General features: G+C 30.7%; 1 protein-coding gene across 6 annotated transcripts in view; it reads right to left on the bottom strand.

The window, feature by feature from the left end:
• The window catches only part of mxt (Eukaryotic translation initiation factor mextil), a 152,318-nt gene that overhangs the window by 92,221 nt on the left and 36,610 nt on the right, over nucleotides 1-23,487 (bottom strand). For 5 of the 6 annotated variants that reach the window (XM_085822095.1, XM_085822098.1, XM_085822100.1 and 2 more), the window contains exons 5-7: nucleotides 16,508-16,656; nucleotides 2,923-2,984; nucleotides 2,624-2,695 (exon numbers count right to left, since the gene is read on the bottom strand). In XM_085822095.1, the coding sequence (XP_085678221.1) occupies nucleotides 2,624-2,695; nucleotides 2,923-2,984; nucleotides 16,508-16,656 (283 nt within the window). The remainder of the gene's footprint in view (nucleotides 1-2,623; nucleotides 2,696-2,922; nucleotides 2,985-16,507; nucleotides 16,657-23,487) is intronic. The other variant, XM_085822097.1, reaches the window with a different exon arrangement.

Here is a 23,487-nt window from a genome sequence, read left to right as displayed (position 1 = left end):
CTCTTCGTAACTGATATTCCCACATTTCACAAGGAAATAAGAAAAAAAAAAAAAAAAATTGAATAGAGGAGATTTCCAGAAATTAATGTACTCAAAAACTGAGTGTCAACAAATAATACACACCCTGTTTCTCAGACCTATTTTCAAAGAAAAAAATCTGATGTGTACACCACATCACTTCCTTGTACGGAATATTAAATTATACGCACTTTTTCTTGCATTTCATTTAAACTTATTGGATCGAATTAAATCTACTTCGCCGACAGCGCATAAACCACAATAGAATAAATGCATTCTTTAAAATTCACTCTAGTATTTGTTTACCATAGCGACACTCTGGTGCTAGATTCACTTAACAGTATTATATTTCGTTCATATTATAACTCATAATGCACAAAATTTATATCATTTAAAGAATAGAATTATCTAATCGTTGCTACATGTTCTACTCAAATACTATAATAAAGCTAGAATGATGTATAAAAGAAATTAAGCAAATAAAACAAAAAAGAAACAGTTTTTCACAGACGATTGAGTATTTCTCATTCAATTAATTCAGTTCTCACATCGCGAGAAGGCAAAAATACATAAAAACTCAAAATATCTATATTAAAAATTACGAAATAAATCTTAAACACTTATTTCCTCGAAAAAATTCCAGAAAGGATTAAGCATGATTTAATTGGCAATAATAAATGAATGCGTTATCTTTGCTGTTGGGAAGCTAAGTTTCTCTAGACTGGCAACAAATCCACCAGTCTGCTGTTTCAAATTTAAACAATCAATGGCCGCCATAAAAAAAAGGCTTAGCAGCACTTAAACAACTTTAAAATTGTTGATAATTCTAAAAATATTGCATACAGATTTACTAAAGGCATAAAAACCTTAATTGGAAGATAAAAACAACATAATTTAATCATTTTTAAAGCAAAAAATGTACAATTTACAAACATATAAGAGTAAAGAAACTGAGATCACTGAGCCAAGTTACAGAGTGGATATATATATATATATAAATATATTTATATACATTTGGTGCGGCCGATTGCAACCAAAATACGAGGTGCACATCTACATGTTATAGCAGTCCTATATACAAAATTTCAACATTCTGAGGCTACTCGTTTTTGAGTTATGCGAGATATGTACGTACATACGTTCATACAAACACCACGAGAAATTCTCTTCAGAATTAATTTTAAAGCAGTTTTATAATTTTTTTTGGAGGAAACGAGTCTTTTATTCCGTCCTTACGTACAAATATCATGCAAAAACACCGCTAAATTGCATTCGATAGAGGTCAAAATGGATATTTTCGTTGAAATATGCTGCCTGAAACTTTTCGCGATTACAATGCTTCCTTTTTACTTCATACAAGGAAGTAAAAAGTACGTCTTATACACCGGTTTCCTACATTTATTTCATAACACTACAGTCAGATTTTGGGTTTACATTTTATCTATTAAAAAAGTACTCAATATTTGTACAGACATTATTGCATCATTTTAAGACTGCCAGCAGCCGAATAAATTAAGGCTGCTGAGTTCTAGTTTGACTTGGATTTGAATCTAGGCAAAGAGGCATGGATGCAATCTGCATGGCAACCTGCTTGGATGGTACTTCCCACAAGTAATATAAACATGACACAATTTTCTTTAGAAAGCTCGTAATGAAGGCATCCTCTCTTAGGCAAATAGCCTTATGTGTTTTGCTTCATCCACATAACCTAAAACCTAATATAACTGCATTGCTTTGATTCTAAGAATAAAAAGTAATTAGCAAAAAGTATGTAATTTGTGCTAAATTATCTACTGCATGATACAAAGCTTACATTTTGTGAATTACAATTGAAAGAAAGAAAAGTCATATAGCAATTAAAATGTATGCAAGTTTCTAATTAATAAAACTGTATCAAAGTGCACAGAACATAAAACTTTTATTTGCAAATAATGTTTCAATAGATTAGTAAGGAATTTGTATTAGATTTTCATAAACACAAAATTGTTGTCAAGATTTGCTTCCCCCCAATTGAACTATTAAGGTTATAATTTGTAACAATTATTCTATAATTAATGTATTATCATTAGATTTTAGAAAAGTAAAAAAAAAAAAAAAAAAAAAAACTTGAGCTAACTAGAAATCATCACTACCAAGTCTTTGATTCAATATAGAGATTTATCTACATTAATGCATTCCTTTTTTGGGAAGTGCATTAACAAACATTTTAACATTGAAGAACTGATTAAAAATATGTGTTTAATATTCTTTTGACAGTAATAAAATTAGAAGCTAAGAAACATTAGAATAACTGGTATTTGAAAATTTTTTTAAAGGTTAAAAAATATGGTTAAAAATATAATTTGTAATATATTTACAATTAATGTACAGTAAGCAATATATTAAAAATCCAGATATTTTCCTAGCAGTAATAAATACAGAAGTAAAGTAAATCTGAATTTACATCCATTTTGTTCTAAAATCATATGCATATGAAAAACAACTATGCATATACTTTTAGTATTCAGGTTATGAAGCATCTAGATCCATGCCAATTAAATCTAGTAGGTTTTAGTTTTCTAGGAAGCATTTGTGCATGCAGAACACGCATAAATGCATACATCACCTCGTTGAAATGATATTACTGTGTCGCTCAATTCTTCAATCATGTGAACACGTCGTCCTTTGATACCCATCACTTAAAAAAACAGTAGCACTTAATATACAAGAAAGTAAAAACTAATTATCTTTTAAACAAGTATAAGCTCTTTTTTTATTTTTTAAAAATAAAAGACTTAAAGGGTAAAATATTGGTCAATAAAAACCAATTTTCTAACATATTAATGATATAATCTAACTAAATTATTAAAAAAGGTTTTGCAATTACACATCATATACATTTATATTTATTAATATATCAGTTACCTTTCCCTGAGTCTGAATTTCTGATTACAATTTCATCTTTGAAATAATTTTTTCCTGCTATCCTGTAAAAGTTATTTTAATTTAACAAGGTTGCAAACTGGAAAAGGAAGTACATATGTTTAAAAATCATAATTTTTCATTTCTTTATACAATACAATTTTAACATGCACTCAGATTTTGTAAATTTTTCCAACGGATTATTATTCAGCTTTGAAATAAATTTATTTAATTTTATGAACATTAAAACATTTCACACAACTACAGAATATAGTTTTTCAAAACTGAACAGTTTTTGTGACACATCTGCAATTCAAATTATATCAGTTTATTTTAATGGTTCTATAAAAATAAAAAGAATAATGCACTACTATATGGCGCACCATATTGCTACAATCCTTTTTGAAAAAAAGAAATTTTTTCATTTGCGATTTTTGCCAACAAACAAATGCACAATTTGAATGAACAACAAATTTGTATGAAACTCTGTATAAAATCTTTTTTAAAAAAGAAACTTATGACTAGATTAATAAAGCTTTGGGAAATAACTCTATGACATGATCAAAAATTAGAGTCGCATAAACATTTTAAAACATGTTGAACTTCAGCAATGACACATGTACATCTATAGAGACATAATGACATCTATAAAGAATAGCTCCAACAACAGTACTAAAGCTAACAAGAAGTTTCTGCTTTTGTCCAAGAAAATTGAAGAACAACTTTGAAAGCAATAATTAAATTAAAAGTCACTCTAAAATGCTGAAAAAACAGCAATGGACACTTCACTATGATAATGCACAGCCACATATAGCTCTTCTCACAGCAATTTTTGGCTCGTTATGAACTAGCAACTGTTTCACAATTCCTATATTCACCAGACATGCATTCAATAGTCTTTTTTCTTTTGCATCACAGTTAAAGAAACATTTTAACATCAAAAATTTCAAACTAGAGAAGAAATTATTGAAAAACTAAGAAACACTTTTAGCTGTCCCAAAAAGCGCTTATCAGGCAGTTTTGATAGTTGCAAGTGGGGGGGAAAAAAACAAACATGTCAACACTGCATCACCGTAAAAAGATCACATTTTAATAAATAACAAGAATTAAAGGGCATGGCCATATAAAGTTTTTTACATTAAAATAAAAATTCAGTTCCAGAACTTTTTAATCAAACCTCAATAATATACACATTCAAAGTGTATAAGTTTTGAATAAAATTCTAAAGTTTTTAAGTTACTTAAAGCATCTCAATCTAACAATCTTATTTTCGTTTATTTAAGTCTTGAACGAATCATTCACTGCTGAAAATGTTCAAATAAGCCTGAAATGAATACTTGCCTTCTGTAATATGGACTTCTTTCAGCTTTTTGATGGAATAAAATCATTAGAATTGGAGCTTTTATTGAAACAGCTGCTTTTGTTGCTCTTTTTCATAGTAGATACACAGCTCAGGTATCATGCACTACATATAACAGAATTAATTTTCTTTTTTTCAAATTCTGCACTATTTTTATTTTATCTCTTTGCTGAGCTTGCGTAATGTTGAAAAGTGGTAGCCCACTGAGATGGCATCATTGCGCAGGCAAAATGATTAAAAAAATTATCTCTGAAGTACATATGATAAGAAACAAAGAAACTAAGTAATCAGCTACTATATTCTGGCAGCTCATTTACCTCCACTGATACATTGAGACTTTACATACCTTATTTAAGCAGAACAAATCTGTTATAATAGTTGTGTAGCTCAACAACTTGCTGCCATATAAATATCTGCCTTTTAGCCTGTTATAGTTTATGCAGATGAGTGCATAGTTTGGTATCATTTTGAAGAAGTTCAGTTTTAATATTTTAGATAATATACAAAATGTTATGCTTGATAACATATTGAGCACAAAGAATGCTCAAATGCCCATATATTGTTACGGAATGCTTTTTGCATGGTTCTTTGTGGTTTAGAACTTATTTGAATGTGCTACAACAAGGGTGGTCAATCTTCATGTAGTATGAGCAGCACGTCTGAATTTTGGAAAGTTAGAAAACTATAATTCCATATTTACAGCTTCTTAAAAGTGGTGAAACAGGTTTTAAATGGAAAGAAATGTTTGAAGTGAATTAATGAGAATCTCACATTTTTAGATAATTAACCTGAGAATATATAAATGCAAAAAAATATTTTTTTCTCCTGCTCTGTAATCAGGAAAACATATTAAGAGACACAAATTTTAAATTATTAGATGACACAACCAAATACTTATTTTTCATTCAGAAATACTAACACAGTTTTCAGGTTTCCAGTTTTTCTTTCTTTCATTTTTGATAAAATTATAGACTATTTTCTAGGAGAAGTAAATTGAAATAAGCTTTACGAGTTGATACAAAATTTATTTAATAGGAAGAATAATGCATTAATTTGGAAAACATATATCCACTTATTTTTAATTCATATATACTCCTCTCCAAAAAATAAAATACAGGACAGCATGCGCAACAAAAAAAAGTCTATTCAAGATGGCAAAATTCCTTTAACAGCGTTGCCACTCAAACAGGAGAATGAAATTCCTTGACTTTTCCAGGTGTGCTTTAGGAAAATTCCAGTCTATCTGTGAAGTGCCTCCGCAGTGCTGAGATGTACATTAATTACGCTACCACTTGAAAACAAAAATTTGCTAATTACATATGACCTATACATATCCCCAAAGCAGCATTATTATAACTAAAATAGGAGTTGTTTTCTCTACTGAAGACCCAGATTAGAATCTACCCAATCTGGATTAAAAAATGTCTTTTTTTTTTGCAGCTAAATGAAAGAAAGAAATCTATTTAACGATATTTTAAATTAAATTTAGGTGTTTTGTATTTATTTAGCAGCCTACATAAGTGAAAAATATGTGCATTAAATTTCGTGATATGTCATGATACTGCTAGAATTAGTATGACAAAGAAGTTTGCTTGAAAATGCCTGAAATTTGAAAGTATTATTAACTAATAATAAATAAATTTAGAAGGAAGAAAGCCACATTAAATTATATGAAAAACATTAAAATAAAGTCAATTACTTAAAGATTAAAAACTGAATTACAATTATCAATGATACTTTGGAGAATATAGTTATATTAAATGGGCCCTTACTGAAATGAAAACAAGATTTGAAAGATTTTGTGACAAAATACCAGTATATAGTACAGCCTTAACAGGATTCTCAAAATTATCTCCACCAAAATGATCCGTTTACTGCTCATCATCATGTCACCAAATCCTGTGTACATCGTATACTAGAATTAAACTGATTTTATTTTATACACGAGAATGAAAAGGTATTTTCTTTCATTCAACATGCACTGCACATGTGCATGCAAGTCTCTCGTTTTTCAAGGTTACTGGAAACTAAAGTTGCTGAAAACTTGCTTTGCCTTTCTAAAAGACAATCTGATTCGAGCTGCGAAAATTGGCTCTACGCCAATTGCCAGAATGATGCTTAAGCATTACATAATTTTCTAAGAAAGTGATCACTTCCAAGACTGGTTCAAAAACCGCTTTCTTTGGAATCGCCATATGAAATTCCCTGACTCTCCCAGATTTTAACTAAATGATTTAAACTCCCTGACTTTTTTTGGTTTTCCAGGAAGCGTAACTTTGTTTTAAAATAAACTATCAACTTTTACAGGTTTTTGCATTAAAATTAATAATTTAGGTCCCCCCATACATTTAACATCTAGATAAAATATATTTATTTTAAAACAAGCCTTAAATAATTGAATTAATTCATTAGATGTGAATTCAATTATCAGCTAATTTTGGTTTTTTTCAAAAGGTGGGACATTTCCCAAGTTTGAATGTTTAGCATTCAAAATAAATGATAATATGTTCTGAATGCTAAACTATCTATTAAGAGTTTTAATTCAAAACTTTGGAAAGATTTAGTTTCACTGATATTCTGTAAAAGTATCAATAACAGAACATGAATGTAGCAATTTTTGCAGTATATAAATCTCTGGTATCTAATAATAGCTTTGGATGCCAGATTGTCTCTATATAGCATGTAGCAAAATCAGCTAAAATTTTCAAGTAATCATCAAGAATTTAATATGCACTTCATTCATTAAATTAGATTTACAGCTTTTTAATAGTAATATGTGTAGTTTTTAAAACTATATTCTTTGTTTTTCATAATGCACAAATTAAAAATTTTGCTTCATTAAAAAACTTTCAATATTAAGTAAAAGCTTTTATTGTTATTTTTATAATCTGAAGATTGGAAGATTTTACAATTCAGTTTCAGATTCATGTACTTCTAACTTTTTTCAGTGGACGTTGAAATTGTACATACATGTTGTGCTCTTCAAGAGAATTTAAGAAAGCTCATCCTAATACCACTGTACAACAATTAAAAAAGTAAAAATGGGACAGTTCTATATCTCCCCTTTTACTCATGAAATTCAACTTGTAGTTTACATGCTTTGAAAGCATGACTTGCAATATATATTATATTTATATACAGTATTGTTCAAGCATGTGAATGTTTGGACAAAATTGGACTTTTTCTGAAATGACATGAGCCTTAACTACTCTTACATGCGCCCTCAGGTAATCAAATTTCTTGCCAAACATTTTTGGCGAGAAACTCCCCGTCGCCATGTTACTACCTAAATTTTTTTTGTCTACATTTTGAATTAAGCCTAAAAAGTCTGCAAAAACCTTGTTTTAAAGACACAAATTAAGCTAAAAATCCGAAACAAAAGCAAAAAATTTAGATAGCAAAAACGTTAAGTTTCTAACCAAAAGTATTTGACAAGAATCCATGTACACAGCGATACGTTTTAACTTAAAAAAAATCTAGGAATTGAAAATTCTAAGCAGTGAAGGAATCTACAAACTACACACACCTCGCTTCAATAAATTAACATAACAATAAATTTCAAAGAATACCATGTACACAGCATTCTGTTTAAACTTAAAAAAACATCTACGAATTGCACAATATAGGCATTGTGCATATATCAACCAAATAAACTAAACTACAAACAATTCAAAAAACAACAACAGAAATTCATAGCAAAAAAACAATGAACGTAACATTCTACATAATAAAAACAGTAAAATAAAATGCACTTGCCATAATACATTCCTAAATAAAATTTCGCCAGCCACACAACGTCTCTGAACAAAAGTGCCACGATTTTGCTATATCGCATGTCTCTTTGAGATTCAAAATTTTGAAAGTAACAATAAAACCTTCCTCCAAAGTTAACATACTACACAAAAACCCCAATCCAAATCTTAAACTCCGCTGACAGCCATATACTTTACCAGTAACCCTTTGACTGCAAATCCCACAACTATCAGAAACGTCCTTCTTTGTCCAAGTTATCATAGTAGCTCCGCATTTCGGACTCCGTTTTAAAAGTCCCACAGAAATTCCAAAAATACACTTCAATCCTCATAAACACACCCGTGAACAAAAGACTTGTTAACAACTCCAACATCACACCTTTTAATACTAAATTTACTTTCCACACAATCTAAAATATGCGACTGAAATCTTGCCACCACGTCTATCATTGCAACATAGGCCATTTCAAAACATGCATGACACGAACCAACGAGCAATAAAACCACTGCAGCGAAAGATTTTTAAACGTCAACAGGGTTGCCATACAATACGCAATCATGCCAAAAACCAGCTTAGAACACATATCACCCAACGAGATATATACTGGTAGAGAGCTTATTGCAACCTCCAACCGGTTCCAACATTAGTGTCACGTGACTGCTGGTCGAATTCTGAAAGTCCAGAAATACTTTACATTCATTTCTATGGGACAAAAGACGCCTGCTCTGCTTGGTCACATAAAATTTAAGAAAAAAATGATTATCCGCTGCAGCGCCTATGGATGTAAAGAAAGTTTTATAAAAGGGGGAACCTGTAATCTTTTATAGCTAAGTTAAAACTGCATGATTTATTATTTTATTTCCAGTATTTTTGTTATTTTACTATCTCTGTTGAATTCGTTGAAAAGTTTCAGCCATATTGTATAAGAAAATTGCCACTATATATGACATCTTCAGCATGTATTAATAGCATCAAAATGTAATAAATACTGTGACATTGTTTACTGGAATCACCTTTTACAAATAATTGCATTTTATGTACTTTTTCCGTGTACTCCGTTGAAATAGAAAGCTGCGCCAATTGGCACTAAACGTTTTTCGCCAAGTCGTACGCGTTTTAGTTTCGTAAACATAAAAAAAAAAAAAAAAAAAAGAAAAGAAAAATGCTATTATTATTAAATTATTGAGATAAGATTGTGCGATATGTTTACTTTGTTAAAAAAAAAGCTAATTCAAAATCTATAAATGAGCTGAAAATTTGTATACTAGTGTACCTTAGCTAATAATGCATGAATAAATCCTAAATTTTTTAAATTTAAGCTAATGCATAAGAATGATCTGGTAAAGCAGGAATTAAATGGCAGTAAATTCGAAATTACCAAACATTATAAGTATAAGGAATAAAATGGTATTAACTCATAATGTCAACAGATTGCCTATACTTAAAAGTACCACCTATTTATAACTTCATCACCTCAATATTTGATTGCAGAGTTTTTTCTTTCATAGTAATATTTGTTTAATTTAAGATTTTTTTAAAACCTTTTCCTTTAAAACTATTTTTTAGCAACATAAATATATCATAACTATAGAATTTTCTTTAATTTATAATGAGGATTACATGTGTATTAAGATATTTAGTAGGAGTTAAATTTAAAAAAAAAAAAAAAAAATTCTTGAAAACAGGCTTTAACTTTTTGTTGCATACAAACAGTATATATATATATATATAGTTTGTCAAAAAAACCCATCAAAACTATATCTGAGTGAACTTTTGCAGGCTTGAATGAGGCTTTCATCATTATATCTTTACTAGTTTTTACTTTCTATTCATAAAAGCTTTTTTTTTTTTTTTTTCTTTTCTGTGAAACAGTCAGTTTTATTAAAGCCCTGTATTTGTTAAAATAAAAGCATGTATTTTTAATTTGTAGTTTGTATTTTATTTACACTTTTATGTATTGATTTTTTAAAAGTAAATAAATATCACATTCTTTATATATCTATAAAGATTTCCATGGTTTTACAAGCTAACTTTTTTTAAAAAAATTTATATTATCTCAAAAAAAAAAAAAAAAAAAAAAAAAAAAAAAAAAAAAAAAAAAGTCAAATTTCTCATATCAGAGCCTTATACAGTCAAAAGTCGTTGATTCGGACACCCATAATCCGGACCTCAAAGCTAAAAACTTTCTGCGCATGTGCCGCGTGCGCACATGCGCACAGGCGTTTTACGTGTGCGCGTAAGAACTTGACTACTGCGCATATGCGTGTGAGCAAGTGCAGAATACGTTTTCGCCTGCGCGTTTAATGTATAATGGACGGTGTAAGCTAAAATTATCTATTTATCTATTTCAATTAATGTTAATGATTGCGTTGTTCCTTAATCTTCGAATTGGATCCCGCTTATTATTTTTTGCAGACTGTAAGAGCAATTTTATAAAAGTAAACTTTAACTTTCGATTATGTCAAATAGAATTTCCGATGCTGGAACTTCCAAAAAATCTACAAAACGAAAGTATGTTTCAATGCCCAACAAACAAAAAGTGAAATTGCTGCAAAAAATGGATAAAGACATGAAGAATGTGACAGAGAGGTTAGTGAAAACGAAAAAATTTCAATTGACAAGTTAGTCAGTATTCTCGGCACAGCAATTAATGGGACTTGAACAGCAGAACTTTGTAACTGAACAAGAAATTATGTCTGTTTATAGAATTAAAGAGAAAGTATTATCACATAAAACGAAGCAACTTAAACAACTTACATTGAAAGAAATGTTTAATAAAGTAAACAAATAAATATTAAGCTTTTTTTTGTAAATTTTGATACCCTTTAGATCATAATTGTTCTTTATTTCATAAATTACGGTTTCATATTTTTAATTTTAGAATTTCTGCATGCCATCTTACGAGATTTAAACTGATGATCTATAATCCGGAAAAATCGATAATCCGGAATCGCCGAAGTCCCGACGAGTCCGGATTAACGACTTTTGACTGTATAGGGTATTGTATTTCATAAAGTTCTTCATGTAGTATATAATAATGTGTAGTTTCTATATTTCAGCGAAATTGTGTGTTTTTGTTTTAAAAAGCTCATTACTTATTCACATATCAAAAATAGGAAATTTGGAATATACTTGACTACCAGTTTGAGTAGGTGATTTTTGGTACTTGTTCCTGATATACTTTAGAAAAAATAATTTAAATAAATAAAAAATAGCATTAATCCACTTACTTTATAGCAAATACTATATTTAAATTCACATTTTCGTAATGTGTTTATTTAATTGGGATACAGGAATAAAACAGAATATGTATTGTTCATGTTTGAATTTATAATTGAGAAAGAAAATTTTATTTTGGAAATGTACATTTTACAGCTGATGTGCAAAATATGAAATCTTACTAAATTTAATGTATAGCAGCATACAGTTAAAGTGGTAGCTTCCAAGTTTGCATTAAATTATTTTCTGTACATTGCTAAGTTTATAAGCACTTTAATATGCAAGTAAATGAAAAAAATGGGCATTTACAATGAGTGAAAGATCTTTTTAAAAATAAAAATTTTATTTACTATCGTAAATTTCCAAATTGCAAGTACTATTGGTAACACTGAAATGTCAAAGGTAAATGAAATTGTTCCAAAAACTATTTCTGACTTTAAATTAAGTAAAATTATGTTTACTTAAATATAAGAAAGTAAAATATTTTTCTGTAATAAGATTTCAGTATAATTTATCTTTTTGTATCATAAACTATATTATAAGTTTGGACAGTAATAGTTTATAGTTCCAGCTTAAAGTCAACAGTTTGTAAAGTATATATTTCATGAATTGCATAAATACATATATTACAATGGGATTTTCTTTTTCTCTTTAGGATGCAATGCATTAAAAATAAACAAGATTTTTTTACCTTCTCAAATATTATAACAGTAGTGCAATTAATATTTAAACATTATTCAAAAAAAAAAAAAAAAAAAAAGTTTCCCTCTCAATTTTTTATTATTTATTTAAGATTTTCTTCCTCAAATTATTTAACCTAAACATCTTAAACAATGGCGCAAATAATTTAAAGCGATTATTAAAAATACAGATAAAATATTCAGGAAAAAGGTGTTAAGTTATATCTAAAAATAATTGTAAAAAATCGAATAACCTAATTCGAGGCCATTGTATACCAACTGCCAGCAAACGGAAATAAAATGCACTACCTGCCATATCAAAAGCAAGCTAAACTTGCGATGAACAGCCTAAGCTATCACTCTCCAAGAGCATAAGTCACGTGGTATATGTTGGAGACACCCTAGCAGACGAATTCTCTGTGGGTGAGCCATCTACCTGTTATATGAAGTCGTTGATATCACCACATTTGGTGATATTAGGGCGAATATAAGAGCAGAGCCGACATGTCAAGTTTTTCCATATTTTCACTCTATGATTGAAATTATACCTAAAAACCAAATTTTCTAAAATTCGGTTGAGACATAACCGAGGAATTCCAAAATATAGTTTGGAACACTTTTTTCACTCTCCACCAAGTGAAAGACTTGAGAACTTCTCAGTTCTTATCTCTAACTACAGCTATTATTTTCGGATTTTTTTCCCTTCTTAAGAATTTTATTTTTATCATTAGAATTGTGTAGTTGAATTATAGTCTTCAACCAGTCATTTTAAAAAATTTGTTTATTCATTTGCACTGTGTATTTTAAATATGTAAATTTATATAACTTATTTTAATAGTTGATTTTACTTATTTGAATAGCATTTATTTCAAAAGAAAACTTTATGACCAATATTCATCACAATTCCTTTGAAAACTGCATTCTGCATTTAAAAAGAAAATGTCGTAAAGCCAGGTTAATAAATATTTCAATTAGCCATTAAAAAGAGATACATAAATGACAAATATGAATAATCTGCATTTTAATTCAGAATGATATGTATGTAAGATATAATAAAATATGATAGCTGTTAAAAAAAAATAAATAAATAATTGACGACCTCAAAATTAACATTCTAAATTTGGTAATCCGCCCCTAAATTCATCTCTTCTCACAGGTTCCAGACTTTTCTATCTTACGTAACGTTTTAATGCAGATACTTCTTGTCCAACCAAATTAATTATAAACCAAAACTGTGAACTGAAACTTCAGCCTTCTTGGTAGGACGCTTTTAAACCATGCTGCTGCTTACTTGCTTAAGATGACATCGTACTTCAAAATGGGAGTTATTCTATTCAAATGTTATTAAGAAACATCTTGTCTGAAAAAGGATTATTTGATATGCATGGAAAAAATAAAGATTGTGATTTTTCAAGATATGTTGTGCTAAATTGCATCATCATGCTTTCCACTCTGCCACCTTCAAACCACAGTTTCATTACATGTATACAAACTATTTCTTACAGTTTTGATGCTGTGCTTCATGCAATTTTATCCTTTTACATTTCAAGTGCTAAAAATATTATCCATATTTAGAAATAAGTTAAAAACTTTCATTTTCAATCAAACAGACTAATGCCTAACATGAAAACAAGACTAAATTCTCTGCAAAATAAATAAATATTTCATCCTTTATAATGTCTTGAATGTTTTTTCTCTTATTGCCTCAAGAAGACCTTAATGATTTTCATGATGAATTTCTGCAGCTTTATCAGCAATCATCTTCTTTTTTATATTTCCTATATATCACACACTTTTGAAATGGCTTCTTTTTTGTTACATTCTTATGAGTAGAGGTTTATGAGTAGTAGTTTAACCTTTTAACTGTCATGCCCGAGATAATCTCGGGCATAGCACTGATGTTCGAAAATGTCACGCCCGAGTATAACTACGGGTAATTGTTTTTGAGTGCCTCGTATTGTTATACCCGAACATATATCGGGAGACGTTTATTTCGGCTTCATCTCTCTGTCAAACCCGACTACATCTCGGGAAAAGTTAACGTGTGCTCAATTCAATAGATGACAGCACTTTACTGAAGATTTTAAAGGTTAGAGGTTATACGTTCTTTGGTTCAAAGTGCACGGGATCTTTTTGTTGTAAAATGGCGCCCAGTTCTTTGAAAAGTTATGTAGATGATTTATATTCTTCAATCGAAGATGAAGAATGAGTGTTTGATGAGCAGTATTCATGATACTTCCATGGTCAGCTTCTAAAATAAAAAAATGGAGACATACTCAAGCCTAAGATTGTTTCTGACTACAGTCTAACTACGGGTGGTGTAGATCGCTGTGATTAGGAAATATCCTTTCATCCAACAATCCGAAAACGTCAGAAAAAATATTATAAAAAGATATTTTTACATTTACTAGACAAGGTACTCTGGAACTCATATTTGCTCTATAAAAATGTAGTTGGGAAACGTATTACATTTTTAGAATTTCGAATGCAAGTTGTAGAAGAGCTTTTACATAAATATAATGATGCAGCTTCTGGAAAAAAGAATGTTGGCAGGCCACCTACAATAGATAACCCTGTCCGTCTTACTGAACGACATTTTATATCCCATATTCCTCCTACTCCTGCGAAACGTGAGCCAACAAGACAGTGCAAAGTGTGTTGTTCGAAAAAGGATAAAAATGGAAAAAAGATAAGGAAGGAAGCACAATTCTGGTGTAGTGATTGTGGAGTTGGTTTATGCTTGGAAAAGTGTTTCCAATTATACCACACAAGACTGAATTACTGAACTACTAATAGGTATTCACTTTTATTTATTTATTTTTTAGAAAATAATCAATTTTTTTTTTCATTTTTAGAAAATAATGCTCCACTAGAAGCGAACTTTACAACTGCCATGTTGAGTGGCAGCAGCCTCAATCAAATATGCAGTGGCTACAAAACTTTAAAAATTTTACCCATGTACTTCAAATATCAATTTTTAACTACTTAAATATATTTTATTTTGTACTAAACATTTGATTTTTGCAATAAAAAAATGTGACAATTTGTGTACCCAAATCATCAAAATAACTTGACAGTTAAAGGGTTAAATATCACCCTCTATTTCATCAGTATTTGGTCAAAATAACAAAGTGATTTTGTCCATGATACTGAAAATCTTTGGAGGCTAGCCATTTTGAAGGCAGGAGATGAAAAAGAAGACTAGTTGCATCAACACTGACAACATTTTAAATTGATACCCATACAAATTTTTTAATTCTTTATTTAAGATATGGTGTAGCCTTCTATGATGTAATTTTAATATATACAGCCCTTCAGCAGAAAAGAAAAGGGGGGGGAATCTGAAAGGTTTAAGATTTTAAATTACGTCCAAAGGGGCATTTTTTAAAAAATATCATATTCTTCGGACTTAAACCATAAAATTCAGTTCAAGAGCAATATTGCAAAATAATTTTAAATTGACCATATTATTAGAATTTCTGATACACAATCGCACACACTGGAGATAAAAATGTTTTTTCTGTACAATGTTGCCATTGCTCGCTTTGAAATCCTCAAGTTTGTTAATCAAAAATTCGTTAAAGTTTTACAAAATATGAAATCGATAATAAAATTCCAAATTTGGGCTTCCAAATGCCCATATTTGCAGTTATGTCATTCAAAATTCGATGGGTCTATGTCCTGTTGTTTTATCACAATGTGAGAAATATACATTTATGCAGATTTTTCATTATTTAATTTCTTCAAATATAATGCAGGACTCTAACATTTGGTAGCAACAATTTGAAAAGTGAAACAGACATTTAGAGTGTTTCGAGGCAAAATCGCAAAACGAAAACAATAGTCCCTCAGGGACAAAGTCCCTTTGGACTAAAAAAAAAGATGCCTTTCAAGATGTTATTTCTTGTGTTTTTTACCATAGTATAGACCCATTCACTGGAATATTTGATGCGAAAAAACTGATTTGGTTAAAATGGAGTTGGATCATGTCAGGCAGTTTGACATCAATTAAATTATTACATGCATAATGCAATGTGTGTGAGAAATTAAATCACTGACTGTTAAAAGAAGCATGCCATTGCCCGAACTTTAAAATACAATTCTATTTTAAAAAATAAAACACTTTGTTGCGAGGTAGCTGCATTTAAGGAGCTAAAGGTTGCTTATTGCTCATGAGCAGCAGTCTTGGCCATGTTTGCCACATAGCTTAGACATACACAAGAACACCAGATATTCTTTACATATATAACCAAGAAAAATTGAGATTTGATAACCATTTCTAATAACAACAATTTATATTACAGTAAAATTAACTTTAAAATGATGTCCATAACTCAAATATTAGATCATATTGTTATTTTATTTTGTGAAATAAATAATATAAAATACCTATTCTTTCTGTGTTTTACATATACCTAGTCTGCCTTCGGTATAATTTAAAGGCATTTTTCTCTCATTATATATTATAGTCGGCTAATTTACTGACATCTACACTTCTAATAAATTGCTTCAGTTCATCCATTATAATTTTAGAAAATATAACATTTTCCTGACTCAAAAATCTTTATATACTTACTTCGTAGGTTTAGCAAATTTTCCTGATGACCTAATTATTTCACCAGGAGCTAATGGCATTCCACTAGTTACAGACAAATTCTGATTCTGCAGGGGATATGAAATACTGGGCGAAGTAGAACCAGACATGTGCAAATGATCAATTCCTTGCTGTAAATTAAAAAGCATATATACATACATATATAAAATACACGCATATCTGCATATACATCTGCATACATACATAAGAGTAAATTTCCTAAGTTAAAAGAAAATGAAAATATTTAAGGTAATGATTTTTTTTTTTTTTTTCTCATAACAACAGGGATTGAGAGATCAGTTTTCTAATAAAGCACAAACAGATATAAAAATCAAACATAACTTGAAAATGCAGTTTCATGAATGGATATTGCTTTCTTTTAAATGTATCATTGTCTCTCCCAAATTAATATTTCTATGTTTGGGTTAAAAAGGAAGAGAGAGTAATTCTATACGAAAGGAAATGTGTTTTTTTATTCATGTTAGTTAGAAGTAACAATAAAGATGTGGAAAACCAAATAGTGCTGCCTATCTCTATGGATACTTAAGCTAGCTCAACATATCAGGATAGAAACAGAAAAAGATGAATTAAATACCATCTGACAGCAGACAGGCACTGATTCTTATAATCACACCCAGCAACCCTCCAACAAAGATGTGAACTAAAGAAAATGGAATCTGGAAAAATCTACTGGATAATCTGAAAAAGACTCAAAAATTCAGCGTGGAGGATTTTCATTCTATCTTCTCACATTTAATTACGTCAATTTGAAGCCCAAAAGCAGATGCTCATAGCCAAGAATATTTTGAAAAGTCAGTACTAAGTGGATTTGTTATATTCCACTATGCAGTGGCTCTTTTCCACTTGACTAGTTCTTTAAAAATTAAGTGGTGAGATATCTTTTTGAGGGACCCTTAGAAACCTTGGATGAGCAAAACCAGAGACACCAAATTAGAAGATATGATAACAAAACTATATGTTTTATACATATACACTGATGTTCAACATTAAAGCATAATTGTAGAAGTGAATCTAACAGTACAAAGACTAATTAAATTCTGTAAATTGTAAATTGTGATCATTCAATAGCAAATAATTATCATTATGTGCTACTGAAGTCATAGCAGTAGATATTTATTCATATAGAATGTGCAAATAAGATAAATGAGCAAAAACATGTTCAATGACAATCATATATATACATATATATATAGAGAGAGATGGGTTAGACCTACTATATACTATATAAAATATGGGGGTTACTCGGAAACTAAGGTTCAATCATAACTTATTAAGGACGCCTTCGACTATGCGTGGTGGCTTTGTATTCTAAATCGTCTCAAAAAAGTGGAACTTCCAATGAATATTTTTTCACTTGCTGCTGAATTTTTAAAAGATCGGATGGCCAAACTGCAATTGGGCTCGGCTTCTGCAATCCGTCACCTTAAAAGGGATTGCCCTCAAGACTCAGTTTTAGGACCTACGATTTGAAATATTATTATTAATGATCTATCAAAACTGGAAAATCTTGGTTGTTGTGATAGTATAGCCTTTGCGGATGATGTCTTGTTTTGGTTCCAGAGTAGGGACCTGCTACTTTTTTACAGGCACAAGAAACTTAAAATCTCGCCTCCGAATGGTCAAAAGGATTTAAATTAGAATTTAATCCTGATAAAACCAGGGTTAAGATTATTGAAAAGAGAAACATCTGTTATGATGCATTTCAGATATCTCTCGACGGCACCAATTTGACTGTGGTTAAAGCAAATGAAATATCTTGGGGTTTTTCTCGACTGTAAATTTTCTTGGAATCAAAACTTAAGTTATGTATCAGAGAAATGTGATAAATTACATGTATTAGGTCAGTTTGCACGCAACGCATACAGTATTAATTACAATGTTCAATCGCTCATCTATAAACAAGGAATTGCACTCTTCATTATGTATGGCTCTAAAGTCGGGGGTATATCGCTCAAGAAGATAAATTATAGATATTTACGATGCGTTCAAAGGCGAATACTTCTGCGGGTCATATGTGGATATCATACCATTAGCTACCAGTCTGTTTATGCAATTTTTGGCTTTCCTCCGACATTGCCATTTTTCATTCTATTGCTTATAAGGAAAATATTTCTGCTTCTGCTGTCTTTCAGCATGATTGTATTTTACCTCCATCTGATCTTCCTCATCCTTCAGAAAGAAATGCTGTTAATTTTATTCAGTTTAGCAATAAAATCGTAGATGATTCGCCTGTAACTTGCTATACTGATGGCAGCAAAATTGATGGCAAGGTTGGTCTCGCACTTGTTGTCCTCAAAAATGGTCTTGAATTTGAGCACTTTCAATTTAGAATTAGAGATAAATGTACTGTTTTTATAGCTGAACTTTTGTGCTTACACTTCGCCATAAAATGGGTCTCTGAAAAAAATAGTGCTGTTTCAGACTATCTCATTTTCTCATTTGTACTGATTCCCTTTCATCCTTGGAGATCTTAAAATCTATTTCTTCTTCTAATAATATCATTATTGAGATTTAAAAAAAAAAAAAAAAAAACTGAAAAACCTAAAAGATAAAAATATTTCGGTTGCATTTTCATTTGTTCGTGGTCATACAGATGTTGTTGGGAACGAACGAGCCGATTTCCTTGCTAAGGCTGCGACTAAGCGGGAAATTGACACTTTTGTCAATATCCCTAATTCCTTTTATAAGGTCGTGTATGAAAATATTGTGGAGTCGTGGAACCACAAATTCCTTAATTTCAAATAAAGGGAGCTTAACTAAGAGATTTCCCCCTTCTATCAAGATGAGATTGTCATGTCATCACTTCTTCACAAACTATAAATTAACCCAATTTCTTACTGGCCATGAAAATTTCAAAAGTTATTTGAACAGATTTAAGTTGAGCTCCGATTCTGTCTGTGATTGCAGCCTTGGAAGAGAGGAGAATGTTGAACGTGTGCTTTTCCTATATACTAAATATAAGAATGAAAGAAAAGTCTTGAAACTGGAACTGAAAAATTTTAATATTAACTGGCCTCCAGAATTTTACCAATTTATTTCCGACAGAAGTGCTTTTAACACTTTTTGTCAATTCATTGTGAAACTTTGTAATCATCCTTAATTTTATTTCAGTTTTTTCTTCTGTTTATTTTGTATTGTGTTTCATACTTACTTCTGTAAGCCCCATATGATACTATGTGGTACATAGGGAACTTATTGTGTTTCTTTAATAAAAAAATCATGACTAATTGATTGCCATGCAAACATTCAAATGTGCACATGGACCGTCTTCCAGCATGCCTTGCTCGTCAAACAGTACCATTTACATTGGTAAAGTATGCTGTGTATAGCATTAGTTCAAAATGTTTAAAACAATTGATCATCCAGCTAACTATGAAATATGGTCAAGTGATTCATTTTTGACAGCAAGGAATGTTTCAGCAGCGGAAATTAATCAAAAGATAAGCAATGTGTATGGCCTCAGTGTGATGAGTGACAGCCAAAGATGTAAAAAGGGTGACAGCTTTCAAGGATGGATGGGAAAATGTCCATGATGAACTGCAATCAGGCAGACCATCAGTGATTACAGAAGGTTTGGTCAATGTCATGGATGAAAAGATTCTTAAAAAAAAAAAAAAAAAAAAAAACTGATGATTCAAAATTTCAGCTTTAGCATTGTAATTTCTAAATATAGGTAGAACAATTTTACACAAAACTGTCACTGAAAAATTGCTTTTCCACAAATCAAGAACACACTGGGTTTCTAGGCAGCTTACTGAAGAACACCAAATTAAAAAAATTGCTTGTGCTCTTGATTTTTGAATCGATCACAGAGGATAAGACATGAGTTTCTCACATGAACCCAGAGTATAAATGTCAGTCAATGGAATGACGCCACACAGTATCAACAGTCAAGAGTCAAGGCCAAAGCAAACAATCTCAGCATGCAAGATTATGGCAACTAAGTTTTGGGATAGACATGGAGGTCTTGTTAGTCGAGTTTATGCAAGAAGAGAAAACAATAAATGCAGGTGCTTATTGCGCTACTCTGACTAAACTTAGATGTTCAATACAGTATAAGTGAGATGGCCTTCTGACGTCTGGAGTTTTGTTTAAACATAGAGAAATATGTATAAAAATAACTTATTTTTCAAAAAAAAAAAAAAAAAAAAATCTGTGATGATTTATGCTTTATAAGAAATCGGATCTTACTTTCCGAATAACCTATGCATATATCTTTGTCAAGTTATAAGTGTTGCAAGTGGACAGGCACTGATAATCACATATAAAACACATCAATTAGATTGATGACACAAGTTACAAATGGTTGGTACATCTGACTGGGTTAAACATGCATACCTGCCAACCTCTAAAGATAAAAATTCAGAAGATTTCTCCAAAATTCAGAAGAACACGAAGAATTAATATCATGCTTTGATATTAAAAAATAAGCAACTTATACAAATAGAAAAAAGAAAATTGTACTTACATTAGTAAATCTTAATTAAGTAGTAACTAAAAAAATTATTAGGAAACATAAAACAAGAACTTAATGTTACACAAAAAAATTATTGCAATGAATTTAGAGTGCATTTTTTGGCTTTAGCCAAAAAATGCCAAAAATTCTTTAATGCCAAAAATGCTTTAGCCAAAAATTCTTTGGTAAATTTCCTGTCATAACAATTAGTTTCCTCATAACATTTAGCAATTAAAATGTTTTCTAGAGTTTTTGGTGAAATTGAAGAACGAAACATAGTTTTGTTTTTCTTCACAACACTGAAGACTCTCTCGCACTCAGCATTACTGTGTGGAATTACGAGAATAGCACATAAAACTCTTGCTATTCTATCATATTTCGGTGTTCCATCAGCTCTTTTTATTCTTTTTAAGGTACCAACGAGGACATCAAGTCTATCTTCTCCAGAACTGGCAAAGCCTTCAAAATGTGCAGCAGAAAATTGGTTCTGTAGTTCATCTAAAGCATCATTATGGCATTCATTTTCTTTAATTGTTAACAAAGAGGGAAATTTATCAATAAAAAACGAATCTTTTCAAAAGATTAATTTTCAATTTGTTTCAAATTTGCCACTTCAGCATTTAAAAGAACTTCATTTTGCAAAGGAAACTTCCTTAGAATGTAATCACAGACTGAGGAAAAGTACTTTCTAACACATTGAAAAAATTCTTTTTTCTCATGATCTTTCAAAGAATTTACAAGTTCCCTGGTTTGATTTCCAATTATAAGATCATTGTCATCCTTTTGATTTGCCAAATTATTATAGGCAACACGAATCAACACACTGTTTTTCACAAAGGACGGTTTTACAAACTTAGTATAAAGTTCTTTCAAAAGATCATTAAGAATTTGGATAAGCAGGGGAGATTTTGGCGAAGCTGATTGTAGAAGGGTATTTACACTTTCAAAAATATTAATGGTACTTAACACAAAACTACAATATGCTTTGTTCAATCCGAAGAAAGAAGATAGAAAATCCTTTCCTCCCGGCTAATAGAAGACTGTTTCTTCTTCCCTTCAACTTCTTTAACAAAGTTGACCTTTGAGGAGTCTTCTAAGCATTTTCTTTTTAAAGGGTTTGATTCTGTGTGTTGGCTTTTCCCTTTTAAAGCATTTTGATTAGAAGCAAAGTTGGTTTTCGGAATCTTATATGCCGACAAATTTGATGGGATCTGTGGTTTCGTTTTGGTCTCTTCATGGAAATATTTTAGCAATGCATCCCACTGTTCAATAAACCTTCCTAGCGCTCTGCCTAAGGAGAAGACGAGGACTAGCGGGCGAGCGGAGCAGACGTCGCTCGATCGCTCGTATATTATTTCATTAATTGTAATCCTAATATAATCTATATTTGTAAAAGGTAATAAATGTGCATTATCAACTATGGTCATTGCCTTTCCCCACATTTTGGGGGCTTGACCATGCCTTTTCTGCATGCGTTAATCGAACCCTAGACACCAGCAATAACGTTCTAAAGATAATAATAACTAAAGACGTTCAGAAAGCTAACAAAGGCAAGACGTGCCTTTATGACGGTTTAATATTCTTCTTCAAGCCAGACGACGTATGTGAATGAAGACGTGCCTTTATGACGATTTAATATTCTTCAAGCTGGACGACATACGTGAATGATGTTACATGCTACTTGTCCGTTCTGATTTTTGACGTTAAATCGAAATTCGATTTTGGATTACATTGGATTGGCCAAGATATATATTGGATCATAAGGACTGCCCCGATGTTAGGAAGGCCCATTTTCCCCTGATTCCTTCATAATTTATTAGTATTACGATTTTAAGCTGTGTTTATACTGTTTAATTCTCATTCATACATACGCTATTTCATATTGTCCTATTTTACTGTTTAAAGAACTATGACCCTAAAATTAGGTGATATCCCATTGATAGCAAATTCTCTTAAATATGGCACAAGACGAGTTATTAAATTATTTAATACCGTGCTCGGATATTCCAATTCTGATCATTCTTCGCGAAAGCGAATGCGAAATTTTGCCGCGTTCCCGGACAGTTTCGATTTGCCAAAACATAAAGAACTTTTATTAAAAGATTTCTCTTTATTAGATTTTATATCAGTGGCGAATTTATTACATTTGGAAGCTTCCACTAATAAAGATGTTTTATGTGAAAAAATTTTTCATGCGCTCACTAATCTGATGGATTTTTTACAATTCCCTAGATGTTAGTTTTTTATCCGATAACGATCATTCAATTTCAAACACCGACAGTTCACCGACGCCTGTAGTTCTGTTCCCCCTTCCCCTCCCTCCACGGCGGCAAGCCCAAATCACGTTGTTTCTTTTGACGTGGAAGTAATAAATTTGAATTCGAGTCGCTCCGGTGTTTATGTGACGGGGAACAGCGAGATTCGCGAGATGAGTCATGACTTATGTTTTTTTTTAGAGATCTTTCAAACACTTGCAGAAACTTTT

Source organism: Stegodyphus dumicola, chromosome 8, assembly GCF_044657685.1.
Source record: "Stegodyphus dumicola isolate Sdum_Otavi_A_Nest chromosome 8, ASM4465768v1".
NCBI lineage: Eukaryota > Metazoa > Arthropoda > Arachnida > Araneae > Eresidae > Stegodyphus > Stegodyphus dumicola.
The sequence above is the reverse complement of the archived record's forward strand: the minus strand, read 5'-3'. Positions and strand labels throughout refer to the sequence as shown.